This window comes from Propithecus coquereli, unplaced genomic scaffold (genome assembly GCF_000956105.1).
Source record: "Propithecus coquereli isolate 6110/MARCELLA unplaced genomic scaffold, Pcoq_1.0 Scaffold438, whole genome shotgun sequence".
In the NCBI taxonomy this organism is placed as follows: Eukaryota; Metazoa; Chordata; class Mammalia; order Primates; family Indriidae; genus Propithecus; species Propithecus coquereli.
The window spans coordinates 1,044,856-1,062,272 of NW_012150152.1; the positions used below are offsets into that span (position 1 = coordinate 1,044,856).

General features: G+C 66.2%; 1 protein-coding gene across 2 annotated transcripts; it reads right to left on the bottom strand.

Annotated features, from left to right (window-relative positions):
* Positions 1–33: 33 nt before the first annotated feature.
* SSBP4 (single stranded DNA binding protein 4) lies at positions 34–14,215 on the bottom strand. Of its 2 annotated transcripts, none has more exons than XM_012654033.1 (17): positions 13,992–14,215; positions 7,210–7,282; positions 6,841–6,902; positions 6,665–6,749; positions 3,841–3,930; positions 3,077–3,136; positions 2,926–2,995; positions 2,715–2,785; positions 2,569–2,636; positions 2,156–2,201; positions 2,035–2,070; positions 1,885–1,939; positions 1,517–1,587; positions 1,361–1,439; positions 975–1,003; positions 654–877; positions 34–374 (listed from the first exon to the last, which is right to left on the bottom strand). In XM_012654033.1, exons 1-16 carry the CDS (start codon positions 14,048–14,050, stop codon positions 668–670), a joined length of 1,164 nt encoding a protein of 387 aa, XP_012509487.1. In that variant the 5' UTR covers positions 14,051–14,215; the 3' UTR covers positions 34–374; positions 654–667. The 2 variants fall into 2 exon arrangements, with proteins under 2 accessions (XP_012509487.1, XP_012509488.1); XM_012654034.1 differs by having other exon boundaries at positions 770–877; positions 13,992–14,050.
* Between the last annotated feature and the right edge of the window lie 3,202 nt (positions 14,216–17,417).

A 17,417-nucleotide genomic window follows, 5' to 3' on the forward strand; every position in this document is an offset into this window, starting at 1 on the left:
CCGCAGGCCAAAGTGAGGGGATCTGAGACCAGCTACCAAAAACCAAAACCAAGTTACATTTATTGATGAGGTCCACCCCCTGCCGTCCTGGAAAAAGGGGGGGCCCTGAGGAGCCCCTCTCCCCGAACAAAATACAATGGCGGGAAACGCCCATACAGGAAAGAACGTCTCTGAGGTCCTTGCGTTTTCATTTTTTATAAAATGAGAAAGTCCTTCGTGCGGGGCCTCCCAGCCAGGCAAGCCTTGTTTGGCAGGGAGTCCGGTTGCCCGAGGCGTGACCTCAGAGCCTGGCCCGAGCAGGGCGCCGGCAGAAGCCCAGGCCGGTAGGGCCGGGCCGCCGCCCATCACACGCTCACGGTCATCCCGGGCGAGTACTGCGGAGAGAGGGGGCAGCGCGCAGAGCACAGGCTTAGCTCCGGAACAGGCTGGGACCCGCCCCCGAGGGACAATGGGGGACAGGGCAGGGCCGGGTCCTGGGCAGACAACAGGGAGGGGACAGGAGGGCATGGGGCGGGGCCGATGCCTGAGGAAGCCGCCCTGGGGCGCGGGTCCCGGGGTGGGGTGGGGTGGGGGCGGGACGGTGAGATGGGGGCGGGAGTGGAGAGGGTGGGAGGGTTCAGGCAGGGGTGAGGATGCCGCGGCCGCCCCCCCACCTGGCCCGCCGCGGTCACGGTCTTGCTCTGGCCCCGCGGCCGCCCCGCCGGGGCCTGCCCGCCAGGCCCCTCCGGCCCGACGCCGCCGCGGGGGGGGAGTCGACGCAGTCGCTTACGCTTTCGCTCGGGAACGGGTGCAGGAAGGTCCCGGCGGCCGCCATCTCGCCGTCGTCCCGCGGGGTGCCCGGGGCGTTGCTCAGGCCGGCCACGGCGCCGGGGGAGCTCTGGGGGCGGCCGCGGTCAGCGCGGGACTTCCGGCCCCGCCCCCGCCCCGCCTGCGACCCCCGGGCCCCGCCCCCCGCCGGAGCGCGGCCCCCTCACCTTCGGCAACCCGTCCACGTCGCCCGAGCCTGCGGACCGACAGACCACGGACACCCGGCTCAGACGCGCCTGCGCCGGGCCCGCCCGCCTCCGAGGGCCGCCTCCACCCGACCCCGCGCCCGGAGCTGCCCCCGCCGCCGCGCCCCTCACCCCGGTCCTGCCCGCTGGTGCGCCACCGGGAGTCCCGGGACAGGGGCCGCGCGGAAAGTCCGAACTGGGGGGCTGTCAGTGCGTCCCAGTGGCCTCGTCGCTGGACGCCCCCTCGGCGCAGCCCGCGTCACTGAGCGCCCCTCGGGGGGCTGGAGAGCTGCCCCGACGCCTCCAGTGGGTCGGGCGGAGGGGCTCGGGCGGGGACGCGGGAGTGGGGATGCAGGGCGCCCACTCACCCAAGGATCCATTCACGTGGTGCGCCTCCATCGCGCTCATGGCAGCCATCGGGCCCTCTGCGCCGGGACCGAGCGGGAACTGCGGGCACAGGAGCAGCGTGGGACCCCGGCCGCCAGCTGCACCACCTCGAGAAGCACCCCCGCAACCCCACTCACGTTAGCCCTGCCGGCGCCCGGCCCGATGGGGTTCATGATGGTGTACATGTTCTCGCTCGAGTTGGTGGAGTCTGGGGGAGACGGGAGGCTGAGAGGGGGCTTCTTCCCCCCAGCACAGCTCCACCCCCTCCCTGACCGCCGAGGGCCAGGTGGGGGGGCGGCCGCGGCATCCTCACCCCTGCCTGGACCCTCCCACCCTCTCCACTCCCGCCCCCATCTCACCGTCCCGCCCCCACCCCGGGACCCGCTCCCCATAACGGCTTCCTCAGGCACCAGCCCTGCCCCATCCCCTCCTGTCCCCTCCCTGTTGTCTGCCCAGGACCCGGCCCTGCCCTGTCCCCCATTGTCCCCCTGCCCACAGGCCGCACCTCCAGGGCTAGGCATGATGGGTGTTCCAGGAGGGCCGCCTCCTCCTGGGGGTCCCTGCACACGGAGGGAGACAGGGACCATGAGAAAGGCACCTTATCTGCCATCCCGCAGCCCGTGCTCCAAGGTCACCCAGCCTCGCCCCGACTCACCGTGTAGCTGCTGGGGGACGAGGAGGAGTAGGGGATCTGGGGACAGGGGCAGCTGTAAGCAGTCAGCGGCTGGGCTGCTGGCCCAGCACCCCCACACCCGCCCACCCAGCCTGGGACTCACCGAGTTGCCACTGGGGCTGGCCCACGGGCCGCGCACTCCAGGGCCCCTGGAAGAGAGTGCGTGGTCCGACCCTGGGGCTAGATCATGCAGTACACAGCCCTGCCCCTCCGCCCCCATGCCCCGACACCCCCTACCCCGCTCCCCTGTGCCCACAGATGGGACTGCAGAGTAGCAGATAGCGCCTGAGGCATGGTGCCTTAGGCTGCCAGGGTTCAAATCCCAACTCAATGGCCTTCTGGCCATGGGGAGACTAAGTGCTACTATAGGCCTCAGGTTGCCCACCCAACAGTGACAGTGAAATAAACGTCCAGGGCTGTCCTGGGGACTCAGGGCCTGCCCTAGCAAAACCAGCCAATGAAGCTGGGTGCTGGCCTGCGAGGTGGACACATTCCTGGGGTCCCCGAGGGCCTTACATGTTCATGGCAGGCAGGCCTGGACCGGCAAGGGAGTTGGGTGGGGGCCGCATGCCCCCTCCATAAGTCTGTGAAGTCAAAGGGGCTGTAAGGGGGAGGGGGGACAGCCCTTCAAGCCACACCCTCCACCAGGGCCCAGCCCTTACCTGGGGACCGATGCTAGCCATGCCCCTGGGGGGTGTCACCCTCTGCATTGGGCCGCCCATGCTCAGATGCCCTGGGGTGGAGGCAGAAGGACAGGGCTCAGACCGGGACCACTCCCCAGCGTGGACGCAATGGTGAGGCAGCAAGGACGGCGCTGAGCTGGGGTCCGGACTCATCGGGTGGGGGGACAGCAGCTAGAGTTTCCCTACTCACCCTGAGCACGCGGGGAGGAGTCCATGGCACTAGGGAGGAGGGGCTGGGAGCCAGGGAGGCCCACAGGAGGCTGCAGAGGGGGCGCAGTGGCACTAAGCATGGGGTGCCCCCACCCTGCCCAATTCCTGCCCCCTCCCCTCATCCCTCTCACCTGACTCGGCATCCGCAAGGTGGGCCGGGGGCCCCCTGGGAACCGCGGTGACATGAAGGGCTGGAAGACGTGGGCAGGGGTCAGCACCTCCCTCCACCCTCTGGCTCCCCAAAGCTACTTGATTCCTACTATGCCTGGGTCCCCAACCTGGATCACCCCTGCCCCAGAACAAGCCAGCAAACTGGCCAACATGGGGCAGGGGGCGCAGGCAGGAGGTGCTGGGGGGATGCGTGTGTGCGGGGTGGGCGCCACAGTCCTTACCTGGCTGTGAGGCCCCATCATGGGGGCACTGGGGTTGTGGGGGGGCGGCTGGGAGCCGGGGGGGCCCTAGGACAGAACCAGGTGGGTTGGGGACAGCGAGGCCATCAGAAGCCCTGCTGTTTCCTGGCCCTGCTGAGCCTGGCCACGGAAGGGGAGGGGCTCCACGGGGGCTGGAGGGTGGCCAGCCTATGGGACAGGGAGCCCTGCAGGAAGGGTCTGGGGCAAGACTAATGGCACCAGTGGTCACTAGGACCACTGGTGGCCACTGCATCCACAGGCACTCCAAACACACCCATGTACAGGCCAAATGCACCGAGACCCGCCCTCCGCTGCACTCAGGCCCCTCCCGAGCCAAGGCCCGAGCGGGCACACCTACCGCGTGGCCAACACCCCCAGCCGACTCCAGCCTGCCAGCCTCAGGACCTCTCCCACTGAGGGGGCCCCACCCTCAGACACATGTCCACCCAGGGTTGGGGGACGAGGGGTCCCAGCCCCGGTGGTACCTGGAAGAAGCCGGCTGCCATGGGGCCTGCAGCCATGACATCGCTGGGGGCCATGCTCCCCGTCACGGGGCTGGGTGCCGCCGCGGCGCTCTGCAGGAGTGGGAGAGACCCAGAGGGCCCAGTCAGGACACCCCCTGCCCGGGGTGTTACCCTTTCTCTCTGCAGGGGCCAGCCCCCGGGGACAGGGAGCTGTCAGGTGGGGTCAAGCCAGGATTTGAACCCAGGCCACTGGATCGTGTATGGGGAATGGAAAAGAGTTCTGCAGGAAGGGGAAGAGCAGCTGTCCCTGCCCCACTCCCACCCCCAGTTAGGCTACCCTGACAGGCCTCCAACCACACCAGCTAGCGGCCCCAGCCACGAGGAGCGCCTGGCCTGAGGCTGCCGTGGGCCCAAAGGTGTGAAGGGCCCAGGACCCCAGCAGCCCCTCAGCCAGCTCCCGACGGTGGTCCCTCCCTGGCCCACCCCAACTGGGCCCCCAGATCTACCTGACACCCCAAATAAACACCCCCCCAAAATCCATCAGCAGTTCCAAGATGAACCTCCCTGAAGACCCCCTTTGGCACTCCTGTGCAGACCGCTGCCCCCTTCCCCCAGGAGGCAAGGAGAGGAAGAGCAGGAGCTGGGAGGGGGGTCCCCAGGCTCCCAACCTCCCTCAGATGGAGAAGGGAGAAGACGGGGTGCTGAGCGGGGTTCCCGCGTCTGCCAAGGGCGGAGGTTCTGGTGGCAGCCTGGGGTGGCAGGGGCAGGCTGATGGCCACTTCCACTGGTTCCGAGTCCCAGAACTGTCTGCCTGTGGGGCCCACAGGGTCAGGTGCAGGGAGGAGGGCAGGGGGTGTGCGCGGAGGGAGGCCCCGTCTGCCAGGGCAGAGGGCCCCATCTCAGCAGAGGGATGCGGGAGGATGACTCAGGTCTGCCTGCATCCCCTCTCCCAGCCAGGCCCTGAACCCCAAGAGGAAGGGGACCGGCCGTTGCTGGGCCGGCACACAGGACGGCTCCAGAGTTTGTGGAACTGCAGTGACACAGTGTTCTCCGCGCTGCAGGAGTGGAGAAAGGGCCCCTTGGAGACACCCTCCTGCCCCGTGTGGGACTCCAGGCTGACCCTTTCCTGCCCTTACTCAAAGGTCAGCCTCAGCAGGCGTACCAGGCACTGAGGTAGCGGGGACGGGTGGGAGCCCCCCAAGCCCACGAGACTGAGAACATGCCCAAGGCCCACAGCAAATCATCTGAAAGCCACGTGCCCTGGGACCCCACTCCTGTGCGTCTGTTTCCAGTTCCAACTGCCAGGTCCCCTCTGGGCTCTGCCCCCCAGCCCCCGCCACAAACACCATGGCCTGGAGCAGTGGGCTCCCAGACTGCCTCTGGGCTCTGGGTCTGTCCACTCTGCAGGGGGGGCAGCCCCCCTTTCAGGCCACAGCAGGCGCCTGACATTTCTGGGGGAGGCGAAGCCGAGGGCACGGCTGGGCGCTGTGCTCCGGGGCAGGAGGGCACATCCCGCACCCTCTGAGACCCCCACAGCTCCCCAACTCTAGGCCCTGAGGAGTTAATCCTGGGCCAGCACACCCTCCCTGGCCAGTGGCCCGGTAGGACCCCCTAGTCAATCATCCCTGAAGAGGCGCAGGCCCCACTGTTGCCATGACGACGGGCTGGGCGCTAGCGTTTCCTGGAGATGCCAAGGTGGGCAGGGGAGCCCCGAGTCCCAACTCGGAGGGCCAGAGGAAGGGGACCCCACTGCGCGCAGGAGCCACAGACTGCGTGCCCCCAGTTAGAGCGAAGACAACGGTGGCCTGGCATGACAGATGCCCGGCTTCTCTTTGTGGCCACCTTCTGCTGTGCCCAGTAGTCGCCTGATGCCCTGCGCTGCCATGGTAACTGGCGCCTCAGGCAGGGAAGCATGTTCACGATTGTGGCCAAGAGCCTGCTCTGCCCTCCCCACCCGTGAGGGGCGGGCGGGTGCCCAGAGGCTGCCAGACCTTGGCGGGAGGGGACGACAGGGCGATGCGGGCTGAGGGGAGCGGAGTCCAGGGGACACCACAGAGCACACAGAGGGGGCTGGGGCTCAACTGAGGAGCAGGAATCACCCAGCTAAGTACACAGCTGTCAGGACTAGGACAAGGGGACTGCACAGGGGACACCACACACAGGCAGTGAACCCAGGAGAGTCGGTGCGGTGTCCCCGCTACCGTGTGTGTGCACACAGTGTGCAGGAGGCACCTCCAGGGACAAAGGGCACTGTGACCCTGCACAGGCCAGTGCGCTAGTGAAGAGAGGGGCGGCAGGACTGGCCCTGCCACGGGCAGCCGACCCGCACGTCCTCCTCGGACCCTACTCTGAGGGACCAGGTGGCTAAGCGCAGAGGATGAAGGGAGGGGCTGCCGTCGGCCACCCATGACAACATGCCACCCCCAGCCTCCTCTCCAGACAGGCCTCTGACCCCTTTCAACCCAGCGGGAAACTGAGGACAGAGAGGTGGACCCAGCACCCCAGTGAGGAGGTCCCCAGTGCTGGCCCCAGCGTCCCCCAGCTCCGGGGCTCCCACACCGAAGGCCCAGAGGCTTCCCCCGCCGTGTGTGATGGGGAGGGGGCAGGAGCCAGGTGGAGCGGAGGGAGCCTGCCCCAGGCTGTGACCCTGGACCAAGGGAGGGCATAGGGTCTCCCGGAACTAGCCGAGATCCCCGGTGGCACCCTGCAGCCTTGCCTGCCAGGCCCACCTGCCCACCCCAGGCCCCCTCAGGCTGCGCAGCCCCCACCCCACCCTCCTGAGGCCACAGGCTGGGCCAACCTGCCCGCACCCTCCAGCCCTGGTCCCCCCGGGGTGGGGACTCACGTAGTCCTGGAAGGCCTTGGCCTCGCTGGAGTGCTCACAAGCCTCTCTGCGGTCAGGCGCCGCACAGTACAGGTCCCAGAACACGCTGTGGGTGGCAGGGGACGAGAGTTGCTCCACGGCCCACCCCTGCCCAACCCCCGCCGCCGCCACGGCCGCCGGCACAGCCCTGCACGCACCACCACCAGGAGTGCAGGAACCCGGGGGGCTCCCCCAGCGTGATGTTCTTCTCCCATCGGATCTGCGGGGAGAGGGAAGGATGTGAGGCGGCCGCCGCCTGAGCCCCTCCGCACCACCCAGCACGGCGCCCCAAGAACACGGGGACAGGGAGGGAGCCCTGGGAGACAGGAGGGTGGCCTGGCGAGCAGAGGGCTCCAGGCGTGTGCGGCAGATCCTAGCAGACAGATGCCTGGACGCCAGCCCATGGGCCCCGACCCGTCCCAGCCCTCAGTTCTCAGGGCCGGCAGAGGGTCAACCCCGACCCACCACCTGGAACCCCCGCGGGAATAGGATGGAGGACCTTGGCGTGTGCAGGTGGGGCTGCTTACCTCGGACAGGAAAGTCTGGGCTGACTTCTGGGCGCCGACGTGCAGCAGGTACTCGTACACGTACAGCGCCAGCCTGCAGGGGACGAGGCGAGCCGGAGGCTCAGGCTCTCCACGGGCCCAGGGCCAGTCCTAAAGCCCCTCCCTGGCTCTCAGATGTGCAAGTGCAGTTGACAAGGAGGATATGGCCTCCCCACCAGCTGCTCAGCCTGGACAACTCCTGCTCATACATCAATACCGAGCCTGCAGGCCCCTCCCAGGTACCCCTGACCCCCAAAACTCTAAGCCAAATTCTGCTCAATTCAACACTGCCTTTGGGCACCAAGTCCCGGCCCCACCCTGCCAATGGTGACACCCCAGAGTGGCCTCAGCCCCAGGAAGGTCTGCTGCCCAGAGATAGGGTGTCACCCCGATGGTGCATCAGATGGGGACTCCCACAGTGCCTCAGGCCCCCCACCTAACTCGTCCCCAGCCTTGCCTGCCAAGGAAGGAGGGAAGGGGCCCCTCCCTCCCAACCCCCCACTCTCTGGCGTCCCTGGGCCCCACCCTCTTCCTTGGGATTGGTGCCCATCCACCAGTGGTGGCCACACAGCTCTGGCAGACTCCCCCCAGCAGGGCAGTGCTAACCCCAGGAGGAGTCCGGGGAATGGAGGTGGGTAGGTGAGGGGAGGTTGGGCCAGTGGTGCCACACATCTGCCATGGCACCACCCTGCCCACAATGCCCTGTGAGTCCCCAGCCTGCCCAGGACCTCTGGACTTGCCTCCCCAGCAACTGCCCACCCCAAGAGCACAGGCTGAACCACCCACCCCGCTCCAGTCCACCTGCCACACCAGGTGGCAGAGGGACAACCCCCCCCACTCCCAGGGTCACCTAATCCCCTGGTACCAGCCCCTCCCAAATCCCTGGATCTGAGCCTCACCCTCTGGGTGCCCCAGGGTCCTCCTACTGCCCAGCCAGGCCCCAGGCAGGCTGTGGGGGTGTAAGGTGGTCCTGGACCCGAGACTCAGGGCTCCCCAAGGGCTGAGGGCTCCCCGAGGACCGGCCTGAGGCTGAGCCCCCGTGGAGGAGGAGGCAGGAGGCCTGGAGGCCCTTGCACACGCCTGCGGCTCAGCTGTCCGCGGCCCGCCCCAACCCTGCTGTGCCACTCTCCCCTGGCTGAGTCCCTGGGCTGCCAGCCCCATCCCAAAATAACCTTCCTTTGACTCACGCGCGCTCCCTCCCAGCTGGGCTTCTCTGCGCTGCAGCCTCGCATCCCAGCGCCCCCCACCCACACACCCCAGCTTCCCGGCAGACTCCAGCCCCCCCGCCCTTGCCCTGGTAGTGGACACAACCGACCCCTGTCCTGGAGGCCACGTTCTCCTGGGGAGAGGCAACATGGCTGAGAAGGCGAGTCACATGCTGTGCGGGGCTGGCAGGTGCCGAGACCCTGCAAAGGTAAGCGGGCGCTGGGAGGGGCAGGGCGGGGTAGGACACACAGCTCCCAGCGTGCGCTCAGCCCCCAAGACGGGCCTCGGTCACCACCCCATCACCGCTCTCGGGCGCACCCCCGGCCCAGGGCCCTCCAGTTCTGACTCCCCCCGCCTTCCAGGCTGCAGTGTCCACCCTCCTCTGCCTGCCACTTCCTTGGCCCCTCAGCCTCCAGGACCAGCTGTCCAGCTCCCTTCTGTGACCCCCTTCCCTTTCCAGAGGCCTCCTGAGCTCACCAGTGGCCAGTGGCCAATGGGCCCCATGTCCGTCAGTGGAGGATGAGCACAAAAGGCCAGCACCAGAGCCCCACCCTCCGGACCCCAGGAGAGAGGCTGAGGGGCCAGCCAGTCCTCACTTTGGGGTCAGAGAAGTGGAAGCAAAAGCTGGGGGGCTGAGACGCCCAGAGACAGGGAGCAAGACGGAGTCCGGGGAACCTGGGGGGGTGCCCCAGCAGGGAGGGGCAGCATGAGGGTGCCAGGTCCTGCTGTGCCTGCATTCTGACCAACCCCCTCCAGGGATCAGGTGTGACTCCCAAAGGAAGGGATTCACCAAGGAGCACACCCCCACCTGCGGTCCTCCTCCATCCGCCTCTGCTCTCCCGCTGGGCGGCCCCTCCTGCTCTGATAGTATCTTCAGGAAGCTGCTGCCCACAGGGTGCTTGGTCCGGCCTCCCCACCCCTGAACTCAGTGTCCACTGCCCACCTGACATCACAGGCCCAGCCTCGGCACGCCCACACCCCTGCCCCATTCTCCCCCCCCGCCGGCTGCGGCCCTGACTCCTGTCCTCTCACCTCAGCCAGATGCCATCAGCTCAGCCTTTAATGCACACATCCCACCCCGAGGACCCCCGGTGGCACTCACAGAGCGTGCGCCTATGAGGATCCACCCCGCTGCACCCCAACATTGCTTCACTCACTGAACTGAAAAAAACCACTTAAGATCTCGATCCTGACTCACACCCCTCTCCCCACCCCCACCACACACCTCGTCCAGGTCACTGCCATCTCCCACCCGGACTAGGCAGGGCCCCTCCGGGGGCTGCAACTACCTGGCTGCTACTGTCTGCACCTCCAGCTGGCCGCCCACCCACCCCGGGGCCTTTGCACACACTGTCCCCTGCCTAGGGCACTTCCCCCAGACACCAGTGCAGCTCCAGTGTCACCTGTCGGAGGCATCCCTGTCACATCTAAGCCCCCACCTGCTCCATTTCCCCACCAGCCTCTCATGGCCATGACATGCCTGTGCTTAGGGCAGAGCCTGGGCGTCCTGGGCCCCCTCAGGCTGCCACCTGGACTGAGCGAGGTGGTGGCCTAGCGCTAATAAAGACCGGTGCTCCTCACGCCGACATTAGGGCCTCCAGGAATCTACCCTAAGAGCCAGGGCAAGATTTTCAGTGTTGCTCATTTCCCTCACAAGCTGCTGCTTTGACTTTCAACAGGCCAGAGTCTCAGGGAAGAATTGTGAGTTGTTTTTTGTTTTCGGTGAGAAGTTTTGAAGCCTGGACGTTTGGCCAGGGAATCTGGAACCCACAGGGCCCTCCCCTTCACAGAGGGCAGGTGGCCAGAAAGGGACGTAGGGAGGCCTCAGGGTGGCCCGGGAAAGAGCAGCACACAGCCCTCCCTCTAGAAGGAACGGGCAACCTGGAGGATACGGGGCGCCTGGACCCAGAGTGCGTCCGGGGCAGTGGAGGCGTAATGCGGCGTTAGTGCCGCCGCCACCACCGTAATTGAGAAAGACCGTAACGGGTGCTCTCCGCCCCGCACCCCTCCTGGACACCCATGCTGCTGGGGGCCAGGAGACGCCCTCTACTCATGGCCTTGGGTCACCATCTCATCTGTCACCAGGCCCCACTGCTGCCCCACGGCGACCCTCCAAACCACGCAATCCTCCCTCCCCTCTGCCAACCCGAGACTGGCCTTCAGCAATCTCTTGCCAAAGTGGTGGCCCCTCCCCATTTGCTCCCCTCACCACCCTTGTCCCCCAGCAGCCAGAGTGAGAACCCCCCAATCCTGAATCCCACCCCAGCCTTCTCTGGCCTTCCTCTGTGGCTCCAGTTCCCTCCTCAAATTCAAGGACTCTTCTGGGGCTGGCTCCTCAAGAACCTCCTGCCTGCTGGGCTGAAGTACCTGAGTCTGTGTGCCCGTCTCAAAGCCACACCTGGGAGAAAAACACAAGATGCCCAGTGACACTAACCTACTTGGCAGGTGCTCAAGGATACACTTAAGTGCTCAAGGATATACACACACGCCCTTCTTGCATGTGGCCCACTCAGACCCCAGCCTCCCTTGGGCCTGCCCATGTGCTGGGAGCACCCGAGGGCAGACACCCAGCAGGCGCTCGGTCCTTTTTGGAGCAGCTGGCCTAGACCTAGCCTGAAACAGAGAGGCCTGTAAGCTCCAAGGGGAGCCAGAGGGGGCTCAGGACTGGGGCCAGAGAGAGAAGGAAAGGAAGGGCCTCATTTTTAGGAGGCAGGAGCCTCAGAGCAGGGGGGAAACATAGTGCCGGAGAGTGAGGACCGAAGCAGTGTAACCCCTTCACCCCATTTCACAGAGGAGGAAACGGAGGCCCAGAGACAGGAAGTGACTCGCCAGTGGTTATTTCCTGAAAGCTGAGTGGCTGCCGGGGTAGCTGCTCTACCTGTGGCCTCCCACGCAGCCCACGTGAGAATCCCCAAAGGCAGGTCATCCACATTTCGGATGAGGACACTGAGGCTCAGGGCCACCAGCCTGCCTCTCCAGCGCGGCAGCCCCCACATCTCTGAAAGCTCTCCCGCACCAAGACACGGAGCCCTTGGCAGGTCGCTTCCTCTCCAGGGCTGAGGTGCTCCCTTCAGTGAAATGGGGACGCAACCATCTGGTGTTTCCCACGCTTTCTTCAGCAGCAGAACCATCTCCAAACCCATGTGTACACGGGCCCTTCTGTGGAACACAAGGGCGCAGGACAGCTCTGGGCAGAGATGGGACCCTCAGCCTCTGCACCGGGAGCCGAGGTGCTGCTGAGGATCTTGTGTCCTGAGACTAGTGTCCTCCAAGCACCTCTGCTGGGCAGGCTAGGGAGTGAGGGGATATGGGGGAAGGGGGCCAGAAATGCAGATAACCCCGTCTTCCAGCCCTGACCAAGTGCAGAGGCCAGGTTCAAAGAACCAACATCTCTCCTGGGATGTCTGCTAGGGTCAAGAAACCAACTCCAAACCCCATCACCCTGGGCTCAAACCTTTTATTCCTTCTCTTATCTCCATGGCTACGCCCTTAGTCCAGGCTGCCATTAGATATCTCCCAGACAACTGTGCCCGACTCCCCCCAGCCACTCCTGTTCTCTATTCCTGACCCCGTATAAGCCCCACTCTGTATAGGAGCTGAAGTGCACACACAGCGCCCAGTGGGCTGCCCCTTCCTTCGCCCTAGCTCCTTTGCCTGGCCCCACCTCAGGGCCTTTGTACATGCTGTGCCCTCTGCCCCTGACATCCCCCTCGCTCTTCACTAGCACCCACTTTGCTTTCTTCACAGCACATCTCAAGCCCTGTGATGGGCCCAGGGGTAACCAGATCCCCGACTCCTGCTAGGTAGGCTTCTTCAGGGCCCAGGCATGCCTGCCTGCCCAGCCACCACACTCTGGGACCCACCCATCACAGATGTGCCAAACAAGTGAACATTCCCACTGGGTGGGTGGTCACCTCCAGACTCAACAGCTGGCTGGAGACACAGACAGGACAGGCAAGGGATGGGGTGACTATGCCAGACACCCTCTGCTTCCAACCTGGGCAGGAACCAGATGCCAGGTTTTTGGTTTTGAGACGGAGTCTAGCTCTGTTGCCCAGGCTAGACTGCAGTGGCGTCGGCCTAGCTCACTGCAACCTCAAACTCCTGGGCTCAAGCGATCCTTCTGCCTTGGCCTCCCGAGTAGCTGGGACTACAAGTACCAACCACTGTACCTGGCTAATTTTTCAGTTTCGAAAAGTGTTTGCACTAAAGGGTACTTGGAATTGGAGTCCAACTTCCTAACTGTGTAAACAGACAAGGGAGGCCTAAAGAGGCAGTCATTTGCCTACCACCTTCTGGCCGGAAGAGCCTCTTCTCCAAAATGACCCAGAGGCTGGGCAGAGAAGGGTCGCTCATCTTTGTGAAGGGGAGGGGAAATCCCAATGTCAGACCAGGCAGAAAAGGTAGGACGGGGGACAGAGTCAGCCAACATCCAGGGCTCCCCTTCACTACCCAGATGCTCGAGTCCTTGATTCTGGCCTGGCCCTCAGGACCTGTCCTCCTGGGAGCCCAGTGTCCTCTCTGCTCGGTAGCCCGTTGGCTCACCCGCTGGGATTCTGCAAGTCGGCTGTCAGCCGTAGCAAGCCCTTCTCCCTGGCACTTTAACAATACTGCAAAACCATCAGCTGCCCTTGCTGTGGCACAGTCAAGGCTCCAAGCACCTTTCAAATGCTCCCCAGTCCGAGAGATGGCACTGTTACCACATCTACATTTCTCAGGAAAATGAGCCCAGGAGAGGGTGGTCCCTCGCCCGAAGCCACAGCGCCAGCAAGCAAGCAGCAGCTCGGCTTCAGAGACCCCAACGGCCACGATCCTGCCTTCACCCCCACCACGGTCTAGGGAGTTAGGGACCTGCCCCGAGACCGCCCGCACCGCAGCCCAGAGCCGGAACAAGAGGGGCCCCAAGACGCCGCCCACCCCGGGGCTGTGAACTGTGCCGCCTCCCTGGGAGCCCCACGCAGCTGCCCCGGCCCGGGCAGACAGGTGGCCGCACGCCCCTCCGGGCCTCCCCGCCCCTCTCCAGATCCTTCCGAGGCGCCCGGGTCCCCGAGCGGCCAGTCTCGCCCGCTCCGGAAACTTCCGCGGAGGCTGCGAGGAGAAGCGCCGCTGACCTCGAACGCCCGCGTCCGCCGCCTAGTGCACCCAAGTCTCGCCCCTTAGGGAGCTCTCGCGACCCTCGAGTCCCGCTCGGATCTCGCGCGCCCCCTCAAATCTCGCGCCCCTCGAGTCTCGCGCGCCCCCGCAAATCTCGCGACCCCTCAAACCGCTCGGGGGGTCTCACACGCCTCGAGTCTCGCATGCCCCTCGGGTCTCCCGCGCCCCCTCAACTCTCGCGGCCCCTCGGGTGTCGGCGCCCCCTCAAAGCTCGCGAGCCCTTCACGCCAACTTGGGTCTCCAGCGCCCCCGCAAATCCTCTGCCCCTCGGGTCTCGCGCGCCCCCGCAAATCTCGCGACCCCTCGAGCGCGCTCGGGTCCCGCACGCCCCGCCGCCCGCGCCGGAGCCCACGGAAGCGGCGCGGACTCCGCGCCCCGGCCCCGGTCCCAGCCCGCCGACTCACTTCTCGCGGGCCTGGCTGTCGGAGGGCACGGCCGAGCCCTTGCCCCCCTTGGCGTACATACTGCTCCGCGCCGCCGCCGCCGCAGCCGCCGCCGGGGCCCACACCTGTCAGGCGGCGCCGCGGGCCGCGCTCGCCGTCGCCATAGCTACCCCCCGCCCCGGGCCTCACCGCCCCGAGCCCCGGGCGGGCACCGCGGGCATCGTCCGCGCGGGGGAGCTCCAGACGGCAGCGGCGGCTCCAGCTTCGGCTCCGGCCGCGGGTTTTATTTTTTTCCTCTCTTCCCTCAGCGCGGGCTGTTCCGGGAAGCGCGCGCCCCCTCCTCCCGCCGCGCGCGCCCCCGCCCGCCGCCTTCCCGCCGCCTGCGGGCGCCGCTCTTAAAGGGGCGATGGCAGGCGCGCGGTGGGTCCCGCCGCCGGGATTGCGGCCGGGCGCGCACGCGCAGTGCCCACCGCGGGGGGTGGGGGTGAGGCTCCGCCAACCCGGGCCTCGGAGGGGAACGGCCATGGGGGCACACAGCTGATCACAGTCACACGCACACCCCAAGCAGGACTAGTCGCCCAGATTGCCGTACGCCCGGGGACACAGCCACAGTCCTAGTCGCGGCAACTCTCGGACACAGCTCTTAACACGACAAAAATCCGCGCAGCTGCCGGACAACTACTGACAGCCCCATAGAGCTTCAGGCAGTCACCTGGGTGCATCACCCCGCAGAGCCACTGACGCCCACTCGGGTGGGGACCGCCACACCCCAGCTCGCCCAGCGCGACACACACACAGCTCATACAGTGGCTGTCACAAAACAACTAAACGCAGGCTACCGCACACGTCGTGGGCACACAGGTGCATAGAGATACGCTTCCGCAAGGCCGTGCCATAGCTTCTAACAGCGGCGAAGAGTCCACGGACTCGCGGTCACCCCGGGGCACAGGCCCCGGGGTCTCACGGAACTGCACCCGACTCAGCTCCACGGTCCCAAGGCCTGTGCACGCCCAGCAAACCACTCGCAGCCACGCATATGAAGGGCTGTCCAAGTCCTGGGAACCACCCTGCACCGACCCACCTAACCCCTGGGCGACCGCAGGCGCCGCGGCTCAGCCTTGGTGTTGCCCCTGTAAAGAGGGCGCATCCCACTTCTAATTGCCACTGCGGAGGCTGGGGCGCGAGCAGCGGGTGCCCCGTTCCCCTTCCCAAAGGGTGTGCGGAGGAGCTGAGGGCGGACACTGAGGCAGGAGGAGTGGAGACCTGTGTCCAGGGGACCTGTGGGCCGTGCGCCTGGGCGGGGTGGAGATCCAGCTGTGACTCTGGGTCTGGGTGTTTCTGACTGTGACATGTTTGCTACGGGTATTCTTTTTCTCTCCTACACAAGCCCGCGAGGGTGTGTGTGTAAACATGCGGTTTCCTTGTGAATGCACGTGGACGTCATCGTGCGTGGGGGGTTGGCAGGCACCCAACGAACGGGAGCTGTCGGGGCAACTGTCCCTGGCTCCGCGGTGGCAGTAGTGCGTCCGCAGCAGTCGTGCGGGGCCGAGTGGCCCAGAATCGGGGTGTGTGCACAAGCGTGTGCGAGTGCGCGCGTGGGTGTACCGCCCGCTCTCCGGGACGCGCGTTGTGTAGCTGTGCGCTCACGTGTCCTGTGTCGTGCGTGTGTGAGTCTCGATTTCTCCTGCTGCAGGCCGACCCCCCAGTACCGGACAACACCCCCACCCCCACCCCCAGCCGTCTGGCGGGCGGGAAGTCGGGAGCCGCGGGGATTCCAGACCCGCGAAGAGGAAGGGAGGGGTAGGGCAGGCCCCAGCCCCGCCTCCTCCCTGAGGGGCCCCGGCGAGGGAGGGGGACGCCAGCCCTTCCCACTTCCTGTCCAGCCAGCTGCCCCCTCCCCCAGCTTCCTCTCCAGCGGGCCTCTGGGCCCCGGCCAGGGGAAGGAGAGGCGGGCGCTGCGCGCTAATGGGGCTGTCCGCTCGATGTCGCCGAGCCGCCGGCTGCGGACTGCCAGGTGCCTGCAGGGCCACCGTGGGGCTTGGGCTTCGGCGTCAGGGACATCCCTCATACTAATTACCGCTCCCACCACTGCTCTCCAGCGTCTACTCCCAGCAAGGCACAGAGAGGGTGCGGCTCACCCAAGTCACACAGCGCGTTGGTGACACCCCTCCGGCCACCCCCCCATTTGTCTCCCAAAGCTCCCCCGTATCCTGTGTGCCCCGGGCAGGTCCCTCGCCCTCTCTGTGCCGCGGTTCCTGTAGTCAGTGTGGGTCTTCGCCTGCAGATACATTTATCGAGCGCCTGCTGTGTGCCCGGTTTGGGGGACCCAGCCGGGGCACGTGGCTACCTCTCAGTGGAGCAGAGGGTCTAATGGGGAAGGCAGACAGTCAAAAGCTGGCGAGTCAGTTGGGTAGTTTCAGGGAGTGCCACGTGCTGGGCAGAGGGAGGGGCCCGGGTGAACAGGACCGGCTACGCGACGCCGGCCGGGCTCCCGGAGGAGGGCGGAGGCGCCCGCGGCCCTGCTGGCTGCGGTGGGGGAGGCGCGGCGGGCGGCAGCGACAAGCTTGGTTCTCATGGCAACCGGGAAGGCTCTCCAAACACAGCCTGGGCGCCGGCGGGAAAGTCGCGGCTCAGAGGGCTTTGGGGCCCACGCAGCGTCGGGAAGCGGAGCTGCACGCATACCCAGCCAGGGCGCGCGCCTTGCGGGGGCAGAGCCCACAGTCAGGGCCCCCCACCCATGCGAGGGCAGGACATGGCGAGGCGGGAACGTGTTTTCATAAGGGAGAGGGGCGGACCTGAAAGATCTGGAAGCAAAGTGTTAAGACTGCAGTCACAGCCAGTGCAAAGGCCCTGAGGTGGGCGCACAGTTAAGGTGTTGGAGGCAGGTGTGGCTGGAGCGGGTGTAAGAGGAGGGAGATGATGGCCGGGAGCACAGAGGAGCCTGACTGCGCCAGGCGGGGAGGAGTTGAGATTTGTTCTAAGAGCAATAGGAAGCGATGGGAGGGTGTGGAGCCCCGAGGGGCAGCATCTGCAGCAGGATTTTAAGAAGCTCCCTGGGGCTGCGGTGGAATAGAGGAGGCAGAGATTGCCCCGGGAAGGGACCCAGGTAGACAGGGGTCCTGGGCAGGACAGGTCTGGGAATGGATTTAGGGACCAAGGCAGTACAGGCCGCCAGTGGGTCAAGCCAGCATCCCAGCCCTGCCTCCCGTTCGCCGGCTCCCGGCAGCGTACCCCGTGTGGCTGCGCGGACTTCAGCCCTTGACTGGGTCTCTGCCTCTCAGAGTGGGTGGTGGGGAGCCACCCACCACCGGCGTCCCACAAGCATGGGTGGAGGGCAGCGCCTGCGGGAGCCCGAAGGAGGCTCTGCTTATGGGACACGGGGCTGCCGGAGAAGGGGCTTTCACTCCCCTGCGGCCATGCACTCCTCAGGCCCACCCTACACAGTCC